General features: G+C 44.9%; 1 protein-coding gene across 2 annotated transcripts; it reads right to left on the bottom strand.

Annotated features, from left to right (window-relative positions):
• Window positions 1-1754: 1754 nt before the first annotated feature.
• UBE2V1 (ubiquitin conjugating enzyme E2 V1) lies at window positions 1755-22240 on the bottom strand. 2 transcript variants are annotated; one of them, XM_068416025.1, is made up of 4 exons: window positions 22189-22240; window positions 10722-10870; window positions 7101-7226; window positions 1755-6709 (listed from the first exon to the last, which is right to left on the bottom strand). In XM_068416025.1, the coding sequence occupies exons 1-4, from the start codon at window positions 22208-22210 to the stop codon at window positions 6563-6565; spliced, it is 444 nt and encodes a 147-aa protein (XP_068272126.1). In that variant the 5' UTR covers window positions 22211-22240; the 3' UTR covers window positions 1755-6562. The 2 variants fall into 2 exon arrangements, with proteins under 2 accessions (XP_068272126.1, XP_068272127.1); XM_068416026.1 differs by having other exon boundaries at window positions 22195-22235.
• Between the last annotated feature and the right edge of the window lie 3805 nt (window positions 22241-26045).

The raw sequence follows: 26045 nt of genomic DNA, 5'->3' as shown, positions 1-26045 counted from the left end.
GTCAGTGGAACAGCATCTGCCTCCACAGATAAATACCCCGCACCTGCAGCGGGACCTGGCTTTGGCATAAAATGCTGTTCGGTTTAGGGCTAGAGCAGGACAGGTCTTGGAGAACCGAAGCATTAAAACCCGATGAAAGTTATGGAGAGCGTTGGAAGGGTCTTGTTTCACGCCAGTGGGAGACCAGAGAGGGTCACTTCTCATCGCTCATGTTCAAGCACCAAAGCTCATGGGTGGCATTAGGAATATTTCAGGAGAAGAACCACGCATTACAAACTCATTCTGTTTTTTTACAAATACATGTAATCATTAAAAACATGGCTCTACATGCTGGATTTAATAAAATCCTCCCTTTCTGGCAGGCCTGCACAAGCCAAAACCAAGCTTAAAACAAGTGGGCAGCGACCCTTCAGAAGAAGGGACGGTGAAAGCGTTTTTGTTGTACGTGTAGGGTGAGGGGAGGGGAAGGGACACAGGACCCGGGACTGTGTTTTGCTGGGAAGCATGACGACATCCAGGGAAGGAAGGGAACACTCTCAGCCTTCTGGCCTAAATTATCTGCTAACACAAATAATCAAATTCCAGGGACCACACTGCTCTGGCGCCACTGCAGCACGGGGGGGGCCCGGCCCCAGCGCTGCAGGAGCAGGTGGCAGCCCGCGTCTGACCCGCTCGGGATACGCAAGTGCGATACACAAAATACTGATGCTCTCTAAGGAAGCCAGCATCGCTCACAGTATCGTGGGAAGTTTTTAATGGCTCGCTCAAGGCAAGGCCTCTAAAATGTTTATATTAATACTTGCATGTTGGATAGCCACTCATTTGGTCTCAGCTGGAAACCAGTCCAAACAGCTGAGAAACATCTGGCTGCTAACCTTGGACAACATCTAATCTGGTAGCCCAGGGATTTCAGAGGTCTCTTCGGAGAGACAGAAGTTTGGCAGATACCTTACCGAGATCTCTTCTGCTACAGTTGAGAGTCTCAAGTCCCGCTCACGGCTCCGGGACGACACACACAGCCGGTGTACATCCCAATCCCATTTACACAGCATCCGAGCCTCAATGACTGCAAAAAGCTGTATTTAAATATTTACTCCGCATTTCCAGGCACGCTCCTGAAGGTGTGTGACTGTGTGCTCTCCCCCTGCCCCACGAGACAGAAGGCAGCTGTTCGCCAGCTCCCCCACACCCACCCCTCTCCGGTGCCCTGCCCCAGTCTGTGTGCGCAGGGTTGGTGCCGCCAGCCCTCCAGCCTCCCCTCTGCTCCAGCTTCCCTCCGCCTCCGCTTATTACCCACAAATAAGCACATATCTACCCCACAAAGCCTCCATAAGGCAAACAAAAATCCTGTTCTCTGTAGATCTAGAGACCGCTATCAGGCCAATTACGAACACGTGGTTTTAAAGCAGCTCTATAAAAAGAGCGAGTAGAAAGGAAACCAGGCTCATCATTTCTGATGAAGATGGCTCAAAAGTTTGCTTCCTTTTTCTTTCCAAAACTCCTGCTTTTCTTCCAAAAGGAACTTCAGCATTGGCTATCCTGAAACACTCTTTGGTGAGTGGAGAGCTAATGAAAGAATACAACATGAAAGAATAAACGTGCAATGGAGAGGGGAAAGGGACTTTAGACAGACCGTTTGACATTTATTCTCCCCTCCTATTACCCATCAAGGTACCGCAGGGCTTTCTAGACATGTCGGGGCAAAGCCACCACCAACCTGGCTCGAGAGGCAGAAAATTAGGACAGGACCCACGTTTCTGAAAACCCTTTGTAGGCTTTATTTAAAAGGAGATAAGGATGAAAAAGGCGACAAGATGCTTGACAGATATAAAATGATGAGAATCTAGCTCATCTCCTTATCTTCCACGTCGTCTTCTGCTCTTTGCTTTTTTGTTACAACAAATGTGGGAGACACAGGGGGGAAAATGTAAAGGCACAAGCACCAAGAAGGGAGGACTAGGAAGAAGATGCTCAATAAAGGCTAAAGTCCTCTTTCCTAGCAGAGGCTGAGCGTGCTGGCTCTGGTCCAACAAAGCACTTAAGCATGCGCCTAGCTTAAATTTGACTTCACTGGGGCTCTTCACAGGCTTAAAAGTTAAGCACATTCTCCAGCAATCTGCTACAGCAAGCCCAGAGAAAGGGAGAAGCTATTAAGGGACCTGAATCTTAGTCAACAGCAAGGTTAGCATGCTTTTGGAAAGCATCCTAGCCAAAGATTAATGCAATACGGCAATTTCCACTGACTTAGGAAAACTCTAAGCCATCAGAAAAAGCTTCTTAAATTAATACGTATAAAAATTAGATATTAAGAATATCACTACCAAATTCTCTTCACCTTCTTTCAGCTCTTAGTAGGTAAAGCTTGAAGCAGACACATATTTACAGGTACGTGCAGAACTGGAACTCCCTTGTTTCAGTGTAAGCCGGTGCCAGCTTGAAAAAAATACTGAATTCACTGTGCTGTTTCTTGATGTAGGAAACACTGTCCTGTAGGTAAAGCACCGACCTCAGACGCCTAACGGCCAGTTCCCACAAACAGCAAAGCAAGCCACAAACAGCTCCTACAATTCTGGCAAGACACTACAAAGGCTGGTGTTTGGCAAAGGAGCAAGAGCGTGTCCCACTGCGTATCTCTGCTGGGTTTGCTTCCCTCGTTAAAACCAGCACAACGCTGTTCCTCTGTATGGCATCAGCCTGGCAGTGCCACAGGCAGCCCCGGTGTCATGGCTCTGAAGCAGCGTTAAGGCAAAGCCTTCAGAGCAGCACGTCCCTCCGTCTCCCTGCTCCGCGTCCCGGTACGGCTCTAGGGTGAGCACAGACAGCACTGGTGTCTCGCAGAGCAGCTGATGACACTTTTTGGCTTAAAAATTATTACTCTAATCATAGTGGAAGAAATTTAAATTTTAAATCCAAAGCACTGCAAGAAGTTGTAAGAGTACAGAAAAAGCGTATTTAAGCATATACTCCCTACATACACACACAGAGCTTAATTACAACAAAGCAAGAAGCAAACAACAATTAGTCTTTATTAATAATTAAAATCTCACTGCAGTGCTGGTTTTCCCCCTAGCAAGTTAATGCCTGTAGAGTGAGAAAGTCATGATAAACAGGCTTTTAAAATTGAAATTGATTCAGGATAAATATGAAAAGTGGTTCCCACAAGAGGACTTAACATTTAAACTGAGCAGCATTTGCACCTTACTCAGACCCCAGCCTTGTAAAGCTTGCGAGCTCCCTCTACTGTCGTCATCCTACGAGCCGAGCCAAAAGCTCGCTCCACACCCACGGAAAGCACTGGCAGGTGAGGGGTTTTTATTGGAGTGCCCAGCGCGTTTGGTCCAAGGATGGCTCAGAGACCCTCTGCAGGAAGGAGTGAGGGGCAGCCGCATGGCCATCCCCTGCTCAAACCAGTCTCCTCCCTGAGCCACCTCCAGCAGCACCTGCTCCACGGAACAGCATTTATTTTACGGCCAATCCACTTTATTATCCCTTCATCTCTTTCTCTTAAGACACTGTTTCAGGACATAAATTGAGGGTCAGTGGGGATCAGCTAAATGCTTTGCCTTTACACTGCCAGAGGTAGGATAAATACAGGTAAGACAGTTCCGTTTCCCCACCTCATTTCCAAAGCATAAACAAGCAACCAGGCTGTGGGATGACCGGTCTCTTCCACTACGTAGTTTGTAGGTCGCACACACTGACAAAGCTACAACACGTCGATCCAATGGCAGCTGACTCTTAGGGCGGTATTTCTCCATCCCGCTCCTACTTGGTTGAGAGTCGAACAGCAGTGCCCTGGAGCACCGATGTGTTCAAAGAGTGCAGCTCCGAGGTGAGAACATTTTAGAGTGAACCCCCTTTTTTTAAAAGCACCACCCACCTTCGTATGGCAAACGTAGTTAACACACAGCTCACGCCAGCACAGCTCCAGCGGAGCACGGCCCAGGGCGGGGTGGAATGCTCTAACCTGTACAACTTGCAAAGCAAAACAGTTTCAAGATTTTAAAATCGTTACTTGAAGTATAAAGGTTGGGGGAGGCCCCAGACATGCACCGACCATATCCTCCTGAACGGGGCAAGGGCACTCTTACAACAGCTCTGAAAAACAGAGATAATCAAGCAGCACGCTGAAATTATCAAGCATTGTTCCGATTCCCATTTAACATCTTTAGATACTAAGCTATTTTAAATAAACACACACACATGACGCTGACAAAGTATTAGTTGCATTGTCTTCACAGATACCCTCTGAGCTACCAAAGGACTGAGCAGTATTTCAGGCTAGAAGCCAGCAGCAAGTTTCACAAAGTTTCACAAAAGGTCATTCCCTTTTTCATTCCTAACCCAGGAAGAACCTTGTTTCACCGCAACGCTGAAGTGAACGCACCACAAGTACCTTCTGGCAATCCTCTGAAGTGGAGATGCTTTACACTTGGCAAGGGCAAAATTTCACAGCCCCATTTTTATCCAGATTTGGAGAGAAGGTCAGCTTTTTACACTTCACTATTTGAGGGAAAACAGGTAAAATTTCAGGTTGTGAAGTTCTCCTTGAACTTGACGATTTGATTTCCTCATGACTACAGCACATAAAGGTCACTGCAATAACAGAGCACCTTCAGATAGCACACGGGTCTAGAAATTCATTTCAGCAGCTCCTTAGCATCACATAACGTCACCGACTGCCAAGTTTATGCGAGTCAGGTTTAAACTAAAACTAAAGATTCTCCTTGGCACAGCAGCAGCAGCTGGATAAAGCCAATTGCCTTTTGCCACCAGTTTACATACTGTTAGCTAAATGTGATCTGTAGGAAGATACTTCCAACAAATCAAGAATTCCACAAGGGATCAAAATTCTAAACATAAATACAATTAAAGCCTTCTAATATTAATGCACACTTTTTATTATATTAAAATCAGGCAATGGTCTGATACAATAAAAAGGCTGCTTATGGAATACTGTTATGTTAAACTTTAATTACAGAGGATGTTAAATCCTTACAACTAATATTTTCCTCAAAAGAGTTAATGGAAACATCAATTGTTCATTGACTTGATAGCTGCTGCTTTAAAATGTGTTTATTTTTACTTTTTTTCTTTTTCTTTTCTTTTTTTTTTTTTTTTTTACACAAACACTGAATTTGTCATAAAACTTAGGACACACTAGGTTGGTCGTATGTAAGCTTGCATCCACATTTCAGCAGTTAGTGGTCCGAAACAGTAAACCAGAAAAGGCAGTGATTTGCCAGGATGCAAAGCCAATTAAGGTCCTTAGTCTGCTGTATGCACCACCTCCCCAAAATCTTCACAGAAGAGATTTCTCTTCTAAGACTTACAGGATCCTAATAAAATCTACTACACTGATTTGATTTGTCTGTAGTCATCACATCTTTGAAGGGCCAAACATAAGTGCAACATTTCATTAATTAACATTCTTGGGTCAATCCAAAGCACCAAAATAACAACTATTTGAGCTGGAGTGTGTGTTCAGAATCTCTACGTGCAGAGCGTCCCCATTAAAGTTTGGCAGCAGCAGATTTCGGCAATCCTGGTAAATTACTGCTCTTTTCACCACGTCAAAAGCCTATCTAGTAACATCAGCCGTGGCCAGCTGGGCGGTGTGGCAGCAGTGCTGGAGGGACAGGGAAAATCCAAGTTTGCGAGCAGAACAGATGCTCTTGTTTCCCAGGCTGGTGAAGACTATATTTGTTGCAAAACCAAAATGATAAGCAGGAGGGAACAGGTCAAGTTATTGCCCCAACACTTACCCCTGGTAGCCAGGGGTGAGAAGAGTCACAAAGAGGGGCAAAAAGAAAGCAGCACCCCCACTAAAAAGAGGGGAAGAGGGAAGAGATTAAAAGAACCCTGAATCCCTCACCCAAAGCCCACGTCACTGGTGAGGGGGACCAGGAAGAGAAATACAATCTATGCCTTGGCCAAAGGGAAGAAGGAAAGCTTGCCCCAGATTATCAGGGCATTAAAAAAAAACAATAAAAATAAAAAAAAAAAGCAAAAACGACCACAGTCACATTCAGCCTTTACTAGAGATAGCACAAAGGGAGGGATGACTGAGGTTAGCACACATCCCCTTAGTAGTCCATAAAGCCCAGTGTAGTACTGGAAGCAAAAACCTTTGTGTCTACTCTAATAAATAGCCCTGAGCTTCGACTCTATTGCAAAAGACAGAAAAAGAAAAAAAAAAAAAACCAAACCCAGGCAAGACACACAGCAAGGTGATTGTGGGATGTATGCTTTCACAGTTAAGTTAGATGTGCCACACTGGTCTTGACAGTAATAAATTTAAATAGACTTTTCCTGATACCAGAAGTTCAGCTATGTGGACAGTGGTTACACGACATGATTATTTGTTATAGCACAACTTATATTTCAAATGAAAAAAAAAAAATTAGTATCATTTACAGTATCTCAAGAAAAACTTCCTTTGAATGGGAACTTCCTTTCCAGTATTTTGAGGTCTACAAGATGCATCTAGAAAATTTACTACTGTGGAAAATGAAGACAGCTTAAATTGAATAAGGAGGGCATGTTTGTTTTTTTTTTTTAATTAATTGCTGTAACATTGTCCTTCAGGTGGCTGAGGAAGTTTCATATTTTCTTTAGACATCATTAGACGTCGAAGCTCTTGCAGAACAACTTTGATACTATAAGAATTCTGCCATTTTGCTAGGACTGATATGGCTCTGGGGTCCACCTAAAATAGACAAAAAGACCATTCCTGTCAGAACCGATACGTTTAATACACTTAACTCCCCACACACCCTCCAACTAAAGATCCTATAAGGAAACTGAGTGGCAGAAACCAAAGAAAGCAAAAGCAAGCAAGTGCTTTCCTAAAAGCGTAATAAATCTCCGCATGATGCAACTATTAGAGAGTCGGAAAAAGGCAGGAAAAGTCAATTCTACGTTTTGATCTCAGAACACACTTGGCTCGTATACTTCCCTTCTACCCCCCTTTCCTTTTCCTCAAAGCAAATGACATCAGCAAGCAATAAGTAGTTAAGCAAGGTGCAAGTATAAACAAAGCATTAATTTGAAGCTGCACATGAAAACCATGTTAAAATGAATAAAAAACAAAAACTTACCACTCCATTAGAACTATTTACTCCATTCATATTAATTTTTGTTACAAATCTTACAAATGGAGGTGCTTCTGGATACTTAGGCCCACATTCTATTTTAAGGCTGTATATTCTGTTTTCATAAATTGTCTGAGGGGAAAAGAAAGGGGGGAACAATTACACCAGGCAGTTCAATAAGCATTTGGTTAAAACAGTGGTTACTTTAGGGACATGTACATTACTAAACATAAGGGCAGCCACTTACATACCATGCTGGCTACCTCTGTTTTGGGTTCATTTTATAATATTCAGAGTATCAAATGTTACCTCTTCAGCGTAATAAATTCTATTGGCCTTTTAAGCATCAAATTTTCATATAAGGAATGAAACTGGCATTGCTTCCCATTCGCCAACTGAAATGATTTTTTTTTCATCATCACACAGCTCAGACACCTACTTTTCAACCAATCTTTATAAAGCAGCTTTGTTTTATCAGTTTACTAATCAGACACACTACCTTGAAATTGAAGCCGCAGCTTTAGCTCAGGCAACTGTCTAAAGTCAGCCGGTCCTAGAACTGCAATTGAAAAATACTCTTTGGTCATAAACCGGTGTGCCAGTTCTCAGAAAGGGGAATGCTCCGAGATTCAACACATGGCAAAGTACATCCTGATCCCAAACCGCATTATCACTTTGTCTCCACCACAGTAACACTGTTATACTTAACAGCTAATAGAAATCCTGGATCATGAGTTTTTAAACTTACCAATCAATGGGTAGAGAAGAGAGAGAAATGTAACAAGGCTACATTGATTCTTCAATATTTAAAATTAATTAGACGATACAACAACAGTTAATGTTATTCTGCATTCTAAGAATAACTATTTTTGATACGCTGATCTGGTGCAGCCTGGCACAGAGCTCCACCTAAGCTGGACAACGCAGGCAGCTGGCAGAAGTATACAACGGAACTGGATCATCATGGGGAAGTTCAGGCAGACAAGCTCTCCAGATTTAGAGCTTCTGACACTATTTCCTGCACCCTCAACATTGCAATGAACATTAAACTCACAAGGCAGCGACCACGAGCGAAAATCCAGGCGAATGTGTGAGCGCAGAAGCCCAGCAGCAGCCAGCAGCTCCAGCTCACCTGCAGCAGCAGAGCACCACGGCTCCACCAGGATCTTAAGAACAGTTGCCCGACACACAAAAACTTCTCAACATAAAACTCCATATAATCCCTTCCAAGGGCCTCTTAGACCCCTGAACATCTTAGTATTTCCCTTAATATTAATGAGTGTTTTGATGCAAACCACTACTAAAAATGTAAGAACTGACTTCCTGATTCTGCTGCTTCTCATCTGTGCAAATGAAGTGGCTTTAAACCAGCCTGCAGCCACCCACGGCAGGACCAGCACCTGGCCAGCGCTGGCTGGCAGCGGTACCTCTCGGTCACTCCTCCAGCGCCTTGGCCAGACAGCCTTTCAGATGCCCAGCCAGGGCAGTGACAAACTGAATGCTGTCAAAGTTCTGGGGAAAAAAAGTCATCCATCAGCTTTGCTCGGCCTGCCCAGGTCTCCTGACTGAGTCTTGTGCACAGAGCAAGTAACAGCCCAGAGGTTCATGCAGGTTTTCAGGGTCTTTGCAAATCACCACACCACATTAAGACTAGTGAATGGAAAGCCTTGACCGTGCACATGTCTATAGCCAATATAAAACACGTGCAGATAAAGCTGAAGTTTAGACAGTGCCACTGTTTTTACATAGCTTGTATAAACAAGATGAATCAGTGGCTGCAAAACCATCTGCACAAAGTCTGGGAAGGAGAAGCACGCTTCCATGTATGGTAGCAGGGACACTCAGGGCAGCAGCATGTATCTAACTGCACCACAGTTCATTTTTCCTTCTAGGATGCCCAACATGAGATTCTCCCACCTGCTACAAGCGTGATCGCTTTCTACCCAGAAGGAAAAAGGATTTTAAATTTTTTTTCCAGAGCCAGTATTCCCACATCCTATTAATAAAAAAAAAGTAATAATATAACTGAGCATGAATAGTGCTAAAAGCAGGACAGCCACTTAGCAAACAAGAATGACTGAAAGTTCCCAGAATCTCTCTCAATACAGCCTGTTGCTTTCAAGCAATAAGTTCAAAAGAAGTCAAGACACTTGGAAAAAATCTATACTCATAAGTGTGTCAGAAAGACAAAAGAGGCACAGCTGAATCACTTTCTGTGATAGTCCTCTAGCCTTGGTTAGCCGTAGGACACTAACTACAAATTTCTATCACTGCTGACAAGTCAGCACATGCCTGTTTGCACATTTCAGTTTCTATTTAATTTCCTAAATTAGATTTCAAGGTTGCTTAAATTTTCCGTGAAGTGTATGCACACTGTGAGCTTTCTTCACAGTTTTAATGCAGGCTCATTAACACTCTCCTAATGTTCTAAAAGCAAATGCTGTTCTAGATAATGGTTTGGGCATACCATAAACAAATGAAATGATCACAAATGGTGAGATGTTAACAATGGCAGACAAAAAATAAACACCACTTCTGGATGACACAAAATACTGCACGTGTAATGCCATTATAACATAAATTCTTGTACAACCTCATCATATGACAGAAAAGGCAACTGACAGGGAAACACACAAGGCCGTAGCATGATCAAAGGTCTGCAAAGGTTTCCATAGAACAGATTGAGAACACTGGAATTACTGACAGGTGATATTGAGGCCAGATACAGAAGACAACATCTACTATTGCAGGAAGGAGAATCAGCTACTGGCACTTCATGTTAAGGATGTTAAGGAAACAGAAAAGAGACACGCAGTGTTAACTGGAGACAAGAGACAAGTTTTAAGAACACATGCATACATACAATGCACAATTAAGTGCCCTAGATCGGTCCTGCTCTGGCAGGGGGGTTGAACTCGATGATCTCCAGAGGTCCCTTCCAACCCCTAACATTCTATGATTCTATGATTCTAAGTCCTCAAGTTCACTACCAGAGTGGAGACCCACAGTTTAGTAGGGTTTGCGGGGAGAAGAAAGAATGCAACATTACTACTGCAAAGACCAGTACCATTGTAAGAAGCTACTTTGGGAGAGAACATTCAGAGAAGAAACTGAGTTCATTCAAATTTGAGTTTCCTGAATTAGCTGAAACTCTACACGAGCAAGTCAGTACTGCTACAATAAAAACCAACCCATACACTCAACAAGAAACAGCAGAAAGACTAGCAGTACTGAACAAAACATCCACATTTTACCTATATTAGCTCCATACGTAATCTCCCTAGCCGAAGGACTTTAAACCTTGCTGTATTCAAGAGTACAGGAAACTAGAATCCTGGAATCTCAAAAGTTATGTCTTAATGAATCTGTAAATATAAAGCAGACATGTAACAGAACTAACCAGAGAAAGGCACTAAAAATATTCCAAATTATAAGCAAAAAGACATATAGATACATGAAACCCATTATTATACGGAACTTGAACCTTCAACATAAATCACTTCCTTAAGTATGTTTTCACTCATTTGTGTTTTGTTTGTTTTCTACTTCAGTGGTTAGATTAAGAGAAGAAAAGGGGCAAGAAAAAGAAAGTAACAATACTATTTTAATATTGAAGTGGATACTTACTCTTGGAGGCCCAATAATCATTCCTGTCCATCTTGTAAGTGTCATATCTTCATCATCTTCAAGGCCCCAGCTAACTGTTCCATCACCTACTCCTTTCTGACCTTCTTCAAGTTCTTCCAACAGACGAAAATTACGAGGAACTTTTACTCCTGAAAACAATCAGAAAAATATTTTGAGTTGAGAAATCTAGGAAATAAAGCTAGAGTAATTTCACCAATACTTTTGGTCATACTACAGAAAACATTTTGGGTAAAAACATAAAAATATCACTATTTTTTGAATGACAGTATTTCAACACTATGAAAAAGATATCCCCATATTTAGCTTAGATTTTACAAGCAAAATCAAGGTATCCACAGTTAATCATGCTAGAAGGCTGACAGGCCAGATATTAGGGCAGGCAGTAAAATGAAAGGAAATCTCTGTCCATGCAGAGATACACACGGTATCATGGAGCTCTAATTAGCACTTGTCTATGTAATTTATAGTATAAAAATTCAGAAGATTCTACAAAATGACACCATGAGAGGCTTGCCATCACTTAACTCAGAGCTTTTAAAAACACCATTCAAAGCAAATAAAACTCTTTCATAACATCAGTAGGTTAATCTGAAGTTAATTTAAGTGGGCTTTGTCAGCAGCAATAGCATCCTTTGTACTTATGACCTCCACCACCAAGGAATTTCAGCACTTCTTAATTGCTGGCACATTTATCCTCAAAAGACACAGCAAAACAGGGAAATTTTCTTATCCCCATTACACTAATGGAAAACAATGGCATAGACAGCTTAGGTGACATATCCAAGGTCACACACTAAGTCCATGGTGAAGGAGGATCTTGAACTCAGGCCACAGGGGACTTACTCATTCTTCTTCAAGGTGTCTGTACCTCAGTCATCACAAAACATAAATGCACTCTAGGCCACCACTTCTCCTCTGTATTGGGTTTGCACGGCCAGGTTTTGGTAGCAGGGGAACTACAGGGATGGCTTCATGTCCAATAGAGTCAACGCCAGCTGGCTCCAAGATGGACTCACCACTGCCCAAGGCCAAGCCCACCAGCGACAGCAGTAGCACCTCCGGGATAACGTCCCCCCATAGCCCATGGAGGTCCACAGTGGAGCAGATATCCACCTGCAGCTCATGGAGGACCCCATGCTGGAGCAGGCGGATGCCTGAAGGAGGCTGTGACCCCACGGGAAGCCTGCGCTGGAGCAGGACCTGTGGAGCAGGACGCTGGAGCAGGAAGCCTGCTCCTGGCAGGACCTGTGGCCCCGTGGAGAGAGGAGCCCACACTGGAGTGGGTTTGCTGGCAGGACTTGTGACCCTGCAGGGGACCCACACTGGAGCAGCCTGTTCCTAAAGGACTGCACCCTGTGGAAGGGATCCACGCCGGAGCAGTTCGTGAAGGACTGCAGCCTGTGGGAAGGACTCACGTTGGAGAAGTTCATGGAGGACTGTCTCCCGTGGGAGGGACCCCAGGCTGAAGCAGCGGCAGAGTGTGAGGAGTCCTCCCCCTGAGGAGGAAGGATTGGCAGAGACAACGTGTGATGAACTGACCGCAATCCCCATTCCCCATCCCCCTGTGCCGCTTGTGGGGAGGAGGTAGAGAAATCGGGAGTGAAGTTGAGCCCAGGAAGAAGGGAGTGGTCGGGTGGGGGGCAGGTGTTTTAAGATTTGTTTTTTATTTCTTATTACCCTACTCTGATTTCATTGGTAATGAATTAAATTAATTTCCCCAAGTCGAGTCTGCTTTGCCCGTGACGGTAACTGGTGAGGGATCTCCCTGTCCTTATCTCGACCTCTGAGTTTTTCGTTGTATTTTCTCTCCCCTATCCAGTTGAGGGGGGGAGTGATAGAGCGGCTTTGGTGGGCACCTGGCATCCAGCCTGGGTCAACGCACCACATTCCTCCAGGTACCTGCATGAAGCATGTCTCTGTCCAACAGCAACAAAATTATTGCCAGGGTATATTTAATAAAGTTATTTTCACCTGACATACAAAAAGGTTGGATTTGGGGTTTGAAGTTCCCCACCTCCCCAGTAGTACAAAGTTAACTATTCACAAGCACGTAATAACAGAAAATCGTAATCAATCCCCTTCTTCACTGTCACTTATTTAGTACAGCAGAAAGAGAAAGGGAAATCAGCATGAACCCAGCAAACTTCGCAGTCAGAAGCCAGCTCTTCCAGCACGGCCAGGGTACCAAACTCCGAGGACGTCAGAAAGGGACCAAGGGCTTTGAACATCATCTCTGTAGCTGCTTGGCAATGTGGAAAATACAGAGGATCTAAGGCACTGTGAAATGCAGCAGCGCTTAAAATGGATTAACTCTGGTAGCTTTAAAATCCCTTTTAAATATATTAATGACCTAAAGAAACTAAATGTCAGTGATGATTTGCCTGCGGAATCAGAGTTGCCCAAATTTCATTCACTACAAGGCAAGCATAAAAGAAACCAAAGCAGCAAATTACTAAAGGAATTAGTTTTTTGGGCAGTTTGATACACATCTAACACAATCACGTACAAGAATATTCCGGGGCACGTGATTCAATAGCACAGCTGTAGCAACAGCATGAAGAGAAACCCGGAATCAGAAAAGCGACGTCAGAAGATGCCAGACCAACACTGGCTACACCAAAGCACACGTACGGGGGCTGCTGAGCACGACTCAAACACAGCTCCATGCCAAATCCACATCTTCAGCTCCCAGCGAGACCGTGCTGTTACCATGGCTGCTGAGTAACACCCATCTTTGGCTGTGAAAGGAAATGAGTCAGTTGGGGATGGCGAAGCCATCGCCGAAAGATTAACCGAGCCCCAAACCCTCGGTGGTAACAGCACCTCTTGGGGACCACGGCCGCTTCCCCCGCACAAAAAACCCCAGCGCTTCCCCTCCCAGTACATCTTAAAAGTATGAACTATGTATCTTGTGTACCTCGGGCACGTGAAGGTTCATACCTGAATCATGACAGATTAGCCACCCCATTTTTAATTATATTCCAAATGCTCTCCACGCTGTCGTTAGGGGAGGCAGAGAAGAGAGCAGTCTAGCTCCAGCACAGGGGATAAGAGAGCTGGGGGATGAGAGAAGCAGAGGGAGCACGAGCTGAAGGACAAGGTGCCACCTTACTTACACACACACAACACCTTATTTCACAATTTTTGCTGCAGCGGATGCACAGGAGAGCTGTGATGGGGAATGACTCACGGCTGTGCGACGCCTGGAGCTGCGGCTGGGCTTCAGCCCTGCGCCGGCGCCCCGGGAAAGAAACAGCCAGGGTAGGACAGACAAAAGACACAAGGTTCTTCTGGAGGGTGAACTCCACCCTTCGGTCTGACACAGCAGCTCTTCAACAACGCAGGTGACGCCGCAGAGGAAACCGTCCGTGGCTATTATTAGAAACCCAACCTGAGCCTCTCCCTGCTCACAGAAGCAATAAGCCGACGCCAGCAGAAGATCTGCCTCAAATGTGTCGTGTTGTCAAAACACACTCTCTCTTCTGGACCACAACACCACGACGCTTAACAAGCATCATCTCAGTCTCTCCACTTCACTACTTGATAATACCACTTCATATTTATCCGTGGTGCAAAGATAATTTACTGATATTTACTTAGACCAAAGCAAATAACCTAGGAGGAATCAGCTTTATGGTAAGCAGACACAGGCCACACACCAAAGAAGGAAACCAAAAATATTGCCTGTCTAGCTCTCCTCTGAGCATCATGCACCCTGTTCACTGAGTGAGGCAGGAATCCTGTGTGAAGAAAATTATGTGATCACATAATTAAAAACTACATCATCATGTATATATTCAAGGAGGCCACAGCCAAGGCTGAAGGGCAACCTTAATTCTGACATTTGCTAACCAGAGCTAGGCTTGGCTTTACAACCTTACGGGAAGAGAAGGCAACTTTATTTCCGAGCTCTCCCAAGATACAGCTGCTCTGATTCAGCATGAATCAGAGCCATAAAAGAGTCACGCAGGATTTTAGAGTTCCCTGACAAGTCTGAGGTCTACAGAGAGCTAGCGACTCATATCGTGCACTGGCTCCTATCGCACAGAAAAAGTTAACATAAATGATTATTAATTCCACACTTGTGAGCACTACAGGAGTATCAGTGGCAAAGGGAGGTGGGAAAAGTGAAGGACATATATTTGAGGTTTTTATGTACTTCACAGGAAATAAAATTACCATGGGAAATGGTTGATCACTTCACAACAAACCACCCTGTCCAACGGCATCATTGCCTTCTAAAAATGTTTTATCCCTGTGCTAAAGCTCAGGGGTGCAATGTGGAAGACCAGCACCTCAGCCACTACACAATACAAGCTCAGAGTCACATCAAAGATGGTAATTCAGCTCCCTCCCTGACGTGTTCTCAGGAGATTCGACAGGAAGAAAACCACACCTATACATATAAAAGACTGTGGCCATATGATCATAAGTGCTTTAAATCATTTCTGAATAACCTGTTCGTAAGCAAGGCAGATTAAAAGACCAGATTCACCCTTCTGGTCAGCCTGGAAAGATGCATGAAGCCATTAAGCCAACCCATTCTCCTCTTTATTTGCAATGGCCTGGAGCACTGATGGTCAGCTACCACATCCTGCTGGAACCCGAACCTCAGAAACCACACAAGCTTTATCACTTCTGGTCGTATGCAAACATATAATCAGCATGTTTGCTGTCCACCAAGATTCCTAGAAAGTGATCTGATCTGTTCTAGGCATACAGAGTACTTGCCAAATAACTTCCATGGCTAAACCATGGCAGATGCAGAGTCAGGAGATGTCCTGCGCCAGCTGACACAACCATGAGTCAACTGTGTGTCGTCCTCCCGCCCCCCAATAAACACCTTGCACAATCTTTTTTGTGTAGTAATGGAAACTTTCAAGGCAGTAACCAAACCAACCTGTTTTTCTAAGAGTCCTTCATTTAACACAAGAAAAACCTAAATAAAGTAAGAGGCAATTAAAAAGTAATCAGGTTGTCGACAGTACTTTCAGGTATGCATTTTAATTTAGCTTTCGCTATGGTTCAAGAAGATTCTCAAATAGCAGCTTCATTCGATACAAAAATAAAACAATATCTAGATAACTGCTTCACTTGCAGCTTGCCTGACTGCACAGAAATACTCTCAGAAACGTAACTGAAAAAACATTTCAGAGCAAAAGGAGATATTTACTATTAATCACAACAGCAAACCTATGAAAGCTAAATCATGACTGTACTGACAAGGTAAGAGCTCCAATGACCCAGGTTTGTACAGTCTTTTTAAAAGTTCACCTTCTAGTAAATGTGCATTGTGAAGCCTCAACCCCAGACACTAGTTCACCAGTTACAAAAAGTTCATAAGTATTTCTATGGCAAACTACAGAACAAAACTAAACCACAGACTGAGTTTTCCAGAAAGTCAGGATGTGGACTTTACAGAGCTTAAAGTCGCAGCTAAGAAGCTGCTAGGTTTTGGGTGACATCCTCTTCAGCCTTCAAACAGAATCAGGACCTTCTGTGATCCTCGTCAAAAATTTCACCTCATACCAGCACTGCCAGGCGGACCGGTACTGATGAGCCTTCGCTACCACGGCACCTCACAACCCAGCTGTTTTCTAAGCAGTATGTTGCAAGACTGAGACCCAGCAAGCTGAAATGAGGACAAAAGGAGCTGGACTGTGTCTGGTCAGAATCTCACTACGGAAAGTTCTGCGCTCGGAAAGAACAGAATTATTCCTGGAAGACAGTTAAAAGCCAATTTGGACTTTTAAAGACCTTAAAGCACTCTCAGATTCACTTTATATCACAGCACCACTAAAGATACACAGATACATAATTGAATATGTCTTATGATAGTTGTAAAAGTGATCTTACCAGTCTGAGATTTTTCTCATCTTAAATTTACAGTCACGTGAGGTACACAGTATGCTTTTAACAAGTTAAAAACAACACTTTCTGACAGACTATACTTTTTAATCTTTTAATTTTCCCCAGTTACAGGGTGGAAGCAATTCCGAATTCAGAAATCTTACCAAGCTGAAAACAGCACAGTGAAATCAGTGAAATAAGGTGGACAATATGCCTTTTAGAGTCAAACCCCTTCTTGAACCTTCTTCATCAGTGTCCATAGAATAAAGTATACACCTCTCACAAAAACTTCATGAATATACTTCTCTTTCCTTTCTAAAGTGAAATCAAATTACAAATATTTCTCTTTAGGATCAAAGCACAAATATACCCCAGAACACCTCAGCAAAACACACAGAAAATGCACTTCACTCATTAGGGGCTCTAAAAAGAGGAACTGTCTTTTTGCTGAAGGTTTCTTGACATCTTCACTGATAACAGGCAACTTATCAAACTGGCCTTTCAGGCCAATTTTAACTCTGCTTTCTGTACTAGTTCCTGATTTACAGTAACACAAGTGAACCGAAATCCAACAGCTTTAAACATCTCTTTTGCTTAGATATGTTAAAGCCCCTTCTGTTGCTTGTTCTTGTGTATTTGATATTTAGCCTTAATTACATCTTTTCCAACATATTTCTCACCTCTTTCCAGAGATTGCAACTACTGAAAACTGCAGTACTGCAATTGTAAAAAATAAATAAATTGCTCTTTGTCACAATGGCCTATAAAGTTTCCGAAGTGATGGAATATTTAAAACTGAACAAAAGGCTTTCAGCAACTGTCACAAAAACTTTCAGGAGACAGGAACTTTAGATTTCTGGCCTTGACTTTACAGTCATGATTTCCACTCTGATAATGCACACAAGTACTGAGATATTCTGCAGATCCAAAATAACTTCCTGAGGACTTGAAACAATCTGCAGTGTTTTCTGTTGTGTGTAAGCTAGAGTGCTAGTTCTGTCTTTCAATACTTTAAGCACATTACTTGGAAAGAGATCACTTTAAAACATTTGTCTGAGGCAGACTGGCAGTATCAATGAGGTCTGACGCCAAATAAAGCTTTGAGTTAAAGCAGAGGTGTTAAAATCAGATGCATTCTGTGGCTTGTATCACAGCTGAAAAGCAAAACATTACCAGCTCAGCTAGAAGTTACTCTAGAAAATAAGTCACCCTGAACTAGCATCCTGGACAAAATCTTTACACTAAATCTCACCAGGGAAAAACCCACCATTTCCTCTCTGCGCTGTGAAAAGAAACCGTTGTTACTGACCAAGAACCGAGCGCCCTCCTCCAGCTGCCTCTTCTACCCACAGAGGAGCACTAGGTTTTCTGAAACTGACACCAACCTCCAAAAGCTGAACGCACAAGTACGTTCACCGCTTTTACGACAAGCTTTGAAGAGCAAGATGCCACACCAACAGACCAAGGCAAAGCTACCTGTTGGGTCGGGGACCCCAGTTTAACACCAGAGCTGACAAGCACAGGCGGGGAGCGGCAGAGGCAGGATGCACGCTGCCCCCGACTTCGCTTCTGGGCCAGGCCCAGGTCAGACTTGTGAGGAAAGTGCACAAGTAATTTCATCTTGACTTGCAACAGTTAAAAAACACCCTTACAACCTGAAAATCCCAACCTTCACATGCCTTACAAAATGTGTCAGTATTATGTATTTTGTGATCCTTACCTACTTATATATTTAATACCCTAAAGAATCATTTTAAGTTCTCAGCCAGAATGGCATTTTTCAAATATATTATGTAATTTATATCATTATACATTAAAATATTCAACTGTTTTCTTGTAAGAGTTTTGAGCTATTTACCTTTTTATATAATCTACTCCATCCTTCCATTACAATACACAAAGAAGCTCTGCAATCAACTCCTGCTATTTTATGTGCTCTCAGAGTCCATCTTATTTAAGAAGACGTAATTTATCTTCCCAGTTTCTCTTCAATTACTTTCTCCCCTACCCTTGAATATTTTACTTACAGACTTAGAAAGTACTTGGTAGCTGGCAGTATTTATTTTGAGATAACAGTGACTACTGTATGCAGTGCACTCCAAAGGAGACATCACGGTCCATTTGCAGAGGCAGGGTACACCTTCTATATCCTTCAACACGCAGTTTCTCCTGCATTGTAATGTCTCATTTGCTTTTCACAAGCACAACTTTGAGCTTACAGTGATGTTCTGGGTCCCCTAACAATTACAAATATATACTTTTAATATACTGTACCAAACCCCAGCTGTGCTATTCTCTCTGTTAGCAATATTAAGCCACATATATCAGTACGATCACGCTTGTTCACCTAATGAACTGTCCTTCTGGAGTTCTTCACATTCCTCTGACCTTGAATAACTTAAATCTGGACAAATCATTTTACTACTCAGTTCTTCCAGGCTGTTGGTAAAAGCAGTGTCTACCACAGCCCTGTGACAGATGCCCTAGATGGACCTACAAGAGAAGAGTGGGTTAAATGAGGTTGTTAAACTTTTCCCAGGATGAAAGTGAGAAAAACAGGATTCCATAGGCCAACACGGACAGGTTTTGACCCACTATAATACCGGAGTCTGCAGGACAGCAATGCGGAGCAAGCTCCTGTAGTCTAACAGCAACACAGGCTCCCCACAGCCCAACTTCCCTGCAGGGCCACAGAGTATGTGAGCCTCTGTGGAACCCTTGATTTCTCAGCTAGATCATCTCTGGTACCTGAGCCAGCTGAGAATTCCTGCATGGCATTGCAGTTTGAACGATGGACAGACATACAGTTTGGGTGTTTGTAGTCTCCTACGATGAGCCTTATTAGAATGATTAAAATCAACCCTATATTTTTATTCCTATATTCATTGTGGGGGAGGGAACCCATGTTACCAGCAACATCGAATTCTCCTCTAAAAGTGATACTGGTGGACCTTGCATCATAAGATTTCTTCCATGTAAGGGTTCCCCACCCCCCCATTGATTATTTCTACCTGTTTAACAGATACAAGTATAAGGCTTACCTGTCTAATTCCCAGGACCAGCCCTATGACTTTTTTAAGTTACAGGGACATTTGCTACCATGTCTTCCTCGGGGTCAGTAGCTGCTTTTAAAGAAAGATTCAGTATTTTTCATCCTCAGCTTCTGTTTAAGCTCCTTTACTGAACGACTATAAACTTAGGATATCAAACATATTCATAAGCAAATATGAATACATTAAGATTCCATGAACCAAGAATTAGCAAAATCTGTTTTACGTTTGAGCAAGGATACTAGTAAGCTACTTGCCTGAAGCCCCATGGAGAATCAATCAGTAGTGGAGAAGAAGAAGGTGTCACTTCAGGCTCTGTTTGTATGTGCTAGGCAATGCCTTCAGTGCAGTGTCAAGAAGAAACCACACAAACTGCATTGCAGTACCACCACCAACTGTCAGTAACTGCACACTCTGTTGTTCTCTTTATCAGAAGAGGACAATCTCCATTCTTTACTAAGGCAACGAGAAAACGCAGACCACTGCTGTCAGGGCAGCCTATGATTTACAGCCAGACAAAGCTCTAAGGCTCCCATCAATGGAAGATGCTGGTCTGTACCTGAAGGTTCTCCCATACTGAATTTCGGGTTTACTGCAAAGTTCAGTGTTACTACAACACATGTTTATAAGTCACACGCTGATTTCCCCCCCCCCCCCAGAAGCAGCTAAACACACAGGATCTCATGAGCAGCTGAAGTGCAGGGCTTGTCAGATGCCCACACTGTAGACACAAGAAACTGAGGCCCCTACTCACATCTACCTGGCTGCATATCGCTTCACGCTTCCAGCACTGAAGCCATAAGACAGCTTTCAGAAATCCATGCGATAATAGGAAGCAATCCAAGAGACACAATGTGGCTAGCAGATGATGGTTAACGACAGCTTATCACAAAGACTGTTCACTGCAAAAAAGCAAGCTGTGCAGTAGGACTAGCTTTGGACTTTATCACCACAGTCCAAGTCCCTTTCCACACATACCCCTCCGTGATGATCCAGACAATCAATTAAAGAAGCTACATTGGCTTAAAAAGAAAAATATTTGCCTTGTTCTTCCAGCCAAATACAGAAGGAAAAGTGAGCAGCTTGAAAAGATTATTGAGAAAGTATGGTAGCCAGAATAATGTGACATAAGAGGGGGAAGAAGGCTCCACTGCATTTTTTATGTATTTTAATCACACATTCCAACACCTCACAATCACGTACGTTCAAACACAGATCTGTAAAACATAATTCTCAGGACAGCATCCACCGCATTTTAAAAGTGGTTTTATGAACTTGATTACTATGAATTACCTGCATTGTGACAATTATTCTTAAAAGTTGAAAGCGGTCATTGATATAGACCTATCTGTAAAAAAAGAATTCCAAAATATTTTTTGTTGTATCTTCAAGAGCAGTCTTCTGGTGGTCTCATATTTAAAGGACGCAAAGTGAAAACAAGTATTATAGTAGGACATTTGAAAAACCTATACGGACTTACAAAAACAGGAAAATGAAACTGGCTAAACAGAAGTGAAACTAATTTATTTGATCTGTCGAAGTTCATTAGAGGATGTCAGCAGAATAAAACATTCAAAATCTAGTTGCAGTATTTTTGTTTAATGTGTAATGACAAATGCAAAGATAGGATTTGTTTAACTACTCAAAGCAGGCGAGGAGCAATTTTACAGGGGAAAAAAATATACACCGACTTCTTGAAGCATACACGTCCTGACAAGGAAGTTACATCCTTCTGATGTAACAGGAAGATATTATTAGCGAAAATGATCTTTAAAGCCGCTAATTTCACCCACGTAGCTGTAGTCATGGCTCAGTGACTACCCAGCCCAGAGAGCCGATGGCCAGCTCTGACCACACAGAACTCGCCAGAAGACGAGCACGTTAAGGCAAACGCCTGCACGGCGGCTCTGCGAGGGCAGGCACCAGGCACCAGCCGCCGCGCCGGCCGTGCTCAGCGGCTGCAGCGCCCGGGCCGGCCTCGCCCCAGGCCCGTACCTCAGGACCGAGACACGGGCTGCGGGCCCGGCCGGCCCCGCGCAGGGGGTCCCAGCCCCGGCAGCCCGGCCCAGCGCGTCGCCGCGGCCAGCGCCGACATCGCTCCCCGGTGCCAGACCGCAGGGAGCCACAGCAGGTTGCCCGCAGGGCCCGGGCCGGCTCCACGCACCCCCCGGCCCCGGGCCGGGCTCGCCCCGCCGAGGCCGCTCCCACCGCCAGGCCTCGACAGCCCCCGGGGAGGCGCCGGCCGGACCCGCTCGGGAGCCGCGGCGAAGGAGCAGAGACCGGCTCCGCCGCCCCCGGCCGGGCACCGGGCCCCCTCCGGGCCGCGCCCCTCGGGCTGGCCCCGCCGCCGCCCCCTCCCCCGCGGCCGCCACCGCCGCCCTCGCCCCTCCGCCGGGCGCCTCCCGGCCTAGCGCCCGCCGCCGCCCCTCCAGCCCTGACACACCCAGCCGGGCCTCCCGGCCGACCGCGCCGCCGCCCGTGGGGACCGCGGCTGCCCCGCGGCGAGGAGCGGCCCCGCCCGGCCCACGGCCCCACCGCCCGCTCACCCGCACCCGTGGTCGCCGCCATCTTGCGCCGCTGCCGCTGGAGCTCCGCCCCCTCCACCACGTCAACGCAACGCGGGAAGTGCGGCTCTGAGGGCGCGGCGCGGGCGGGCGCGCTAAGGGGAGGCCGCGGCAGGGCGGAGGCATGGCTAGCTCTGTGGTGCACGCACAGCGCTTCTGGAGCCCCGTTGCGCGGGCGGGCTCCCAGGGAGGGCCAGAGCCCCGGGGGCTCGGACAGGGGCTGCCGGCGAGGGGACGAGCCCCCCGGCCGAGGCAGCGGCTCCGTGGGGCTGCCCCTGCGCCGGGCAGCCCTGGGTAAAGCAACCCCGGGGAAAGCAACCCCAGCAAGCTCTCCGGGGAGCTCTGAAACACCAGCAGGCTCTCAAGCATTTAACAGCCCATAAAACGCAAATGCAATTAATATGAATAATTGGCGAGCTATGTTCATTACGGCAGAACACGAGCAGCATTAGCTCTCCTCCTGCTTTACAAATATCCGTAGTCACTTTGTAATAATGCAATGCTGTTTATGCATTGGCACCCTCTGCCTCCTCCCAGACCCTCGAGCGAGGGCAGGCCCCAGGGCGCAGCGCTGGGCTGAGCAGGGGCACTGGACGCGCTGCCCTTTGCTTGTCACCCCCCAACACCTCCAGCGGGTCAGGGGCTTCATCCTGGTGGGGTCACAGCCCAGGGTCAGAGCGCAGCAGCACATGGACAGACACACACCCAGCCTGAGCGCAGGGGCTGGGACACCCTTCCTGCAGAACAGAGGACATAAAGTACATCCACTTATTTCTTACTGCGTTTCAGGAGGTTGCTGCTGTCCAATGCACAGCAATGGAAAATATTTTCAGGCCTAAACTAGCTGATATGAATCTAGAGGAGCTGTAGCCAGAAGAGACATAAGGAACATCAGGAAGATCTACAATGCCATGTTTTAATCAACAGCGCAGCTTCCCTCATCCCTCTCCAGTTAATACAGTAATAAGAAAGAAAAAAAAAGATGAGAAATGAATTCTGCTTTGTATTGCAACACATATTCCAGAAACTGCCCCAAGACATCACATGAAAATTTTCAGAAACAATTACAACACAAAATGTTTTGGAGACCCATTGTATTTTAAACCATTTACTCAGTTAAGTCAACTTTTAACATGCTCAGCTTTTAGCAGCAAACGGAGCCAAGGCACCAGTTCTATCAATTATTCTTTGAAGCTACTTTAAAATAGCAATGTTGGCCTTGCTGGTTGGATCTTTTTTTCATTTAGTTCCATACGACATTTCAGACGTGGCCGAGAGCAGCGACAGATGAACACAACAGTAAAGCAGCTAGATGGCACAAGAGCTCAGCAGACCTGGCCAGGGGACGGGAAGCAGCTGCTGCAAGCCCTGGCCATGCTTTGCTGAGCACACCGGAGTAACGATGTTCGGTATCAAGCAGCCAGAGTCCCCCTCGCTCCAGCACGATAACTGGTAGCTTTGTGGGGCAAGGGGGGTGACTAGTTTAACCTCCTCCGAACCAGAGCTCCCCTTCTACCCTAGTCCTGCTGCTAGTCAAGTTCCAGAAGGACCACAGACAGACAGACAGACACCACACCTGAGCCAAAAGCTACTAGTTTGGCCCCATCTCATACAGGCAAGTTTGCTGATGCTGGCCCTGCTGTCTTGTGCAAACAGCCATGGGTCAGAGGAGTTCTTGAGCTTTTTTTTTTTTCTTTTTCAACTAGTGCAGGAACAAAAACGTGCGAGAAAGACACACTCTGTCAATGCACTCGTGGTCTCTAGGCTGGCTTGAAGAATCCCCCCTCTCCTTGTGCAGTGCAACTGCCTCACGTTCATTCCAGCAAACGCTAACTCTGAGGAGGGTTTCTCCTTGTTTGTTCCCAGTATGTCACAGAGGCAGCAAACAGGTCAAGGCTGGAAACAAGTGAACATAGATAACTTGATCCAGCAGCAAAATGAAGCAAAATTAGTCAAGAGACATCAGAAAGCTGAGCAGTTTGAAACGCGTCCATCGGACCTCCAAAGCAAACACCAAACCCAAGCCCATCAGGCTGAAGACTGGCTTAAGAAAAGGCCAAGTGGGATTTTAAGGCACTTTGCAGTAATTCTCCTCTGTTTACCACAGTGCAATGCTTCCCCTTGCAAATGAGTCCCCCAACAGCTCTGTAGGATCTCTGCAACGCCACAGATACACGTAAAGAAATACATCTGCTCCTGCTACGCCCTCACACTACCAGCAGTAGTCGGCTCGTTGGAGGGCAACTACAGACCTGACAGAAGTTGAAGGCCTGAAGGACCTTCTCCTGAAGGTCCAGGGAGCAGGAGACTGACCCCATCTTTCCGTGGAAGTGAGAGACTGAAATCAAAAGCATTTAAAAGCATTTAGTTGAACTGAAATGCAGGCCATCACAGTGGAGTTTGAAAGGAGTGCCTTATTCTGCTTTAGCTCTAATCTGTTCTTAATCAACTTAAGACAAATTTATCTTAAGCCAGATTTACATCTGTTAAGAAGGATCCACGTAGCCTTTTGCTCCAGGATTGCCATATTGATTTTACAGAAGCATCCACTACTTAAATAGGTGGAACAGTTTCCAGAAAACAACTGAAGACTGAAAACCAAGCCAATTCATACAGGCATTCATTAACCCTCCTCCCAGGAGCAGAAGGCTTTAAGATACACCTCGATTTACAGCAGAGAGGGAAAGATCAAGGATTACAAAGCCAGAACTTGCTCACAGGCCGTGCCCCTCGCCACTGCCTAATGAACAGTGACATTAATCGGGAACCCTGGAAGATGCCAGCCACTTCAGACGCGTTGAGTCACAGAGCAAGAGCTGCCTCAGGACTCGAGCACAGCATCAGCATGTAAAACAGCATCCCAAGATTAACTGCTGTCCCAGTTTCTTATAATTAAGCAAGATTAGCAGACAGATAGGCCCAGCAGCCACCAGTATTAGTAGCTCAGATTTGTTTCCAGTAAGACTGTAAATCAAGTGGCTGAGAGAGGTTTGGGCAACAGCAGTTGCCTTTAACAGCACTCTTGAAGCACAAATTCTAATAATTTATGTGTTTCAAATCCATTTGTTAGTTACACGACACTACTGCTGATCCCTTGGCATTTAAATTTGCAGTAGGAGATGAGCTCCCAAAGGAGTTAGTGGTTAAGGCTGTGGTACACAGGAGTTCTGAGCATCCACCCAGTTCCATACTGGGCTTTGACACTGGTGTACTTAAACTGGGGTCAAAGGGGAGGAAAAGGGGAAGTAAGGGATGAGGACAGGAGGGACAACCAAGGACAACAGATCTGTTAGAATATGAATTATGGGAGTCTCAAGGCAGAAGCAGGCATGAATTCAAGCTTTTGTCAAGATGGCAGAAATAACTACTGCAGTTTTTTGGGTTCACAGCAAGAGATGCTGTTCCCTAAGCATTCCTACACCTCTGAAAGTGCAGGACACTCGCACTGGAAGGGGAACCATTCTTTGCCCTGGATACACGGTAGTTTGCATCCCCACCTCACCAGCATTCAGCATATATTCAGTTCAACACCCGTTCCGCTAAAGAAATTTAAAATTAGTCTCAGCCACAAATAGCAAATATTAATGGATCTAACTTAACTGATTCAGGGTAATGATCACCCCAGTGACTTCCATAATACTGGAAAGTCACCTTTCTTTCCACCCAAATTTATATTCACATCTCAATTTTTTAATATAAAACTAAACAGTCAGTGCCTGGAAATTAAAACAAGTAAAGATAAAACTACTTCTAGGAACAGCTTTGAGCCAACAGTTTTGGCACAGAATCAAACTTCTTAAACACCCAGATCTGAGAGAAGTAGGCAATAATTAACAAAG

This window comes from Nyctibius grandis, chromosome 19 (genome assembly GCF_013368605.1).
Source record: "Nyctibius grandis isolate bNycGra1 chromosome 19, bNycGra1.pri, whole genome shotgun sequence".
Taxonomy (NCBI): domain Eukaryota; kingdom Metazoa; phylum Chordata; class Aves; order Nyctibiiformes; family Nyctibiidae; genus Nyctibius; species Nyctibius grandis.
This window is presented reverse-complemented; position numbering and strand designations above follow the sequence as displayed.

Coding starts and splice junctions, on each gene's coding strand:
- UBE2V1 (XM_068416025.1), bottom strand. CDS start 22,210: ATGGCGGCGACCACGGGTGCGG. Junction 7,227..10,721: donor TGATTATTGGGCCTCCAAGA/GTAAGTATCCAC, acceptor TTTTCCCCTCAG/ACAATTTATGAAAACAGAAT. Junction 6,710..7,100: donor TAAATAGTTCTAATGGAGTG/GTAAGTTTTTGT, acceptor TGTCTATTTTAG/GTGGACCCCAGAGCCATATC.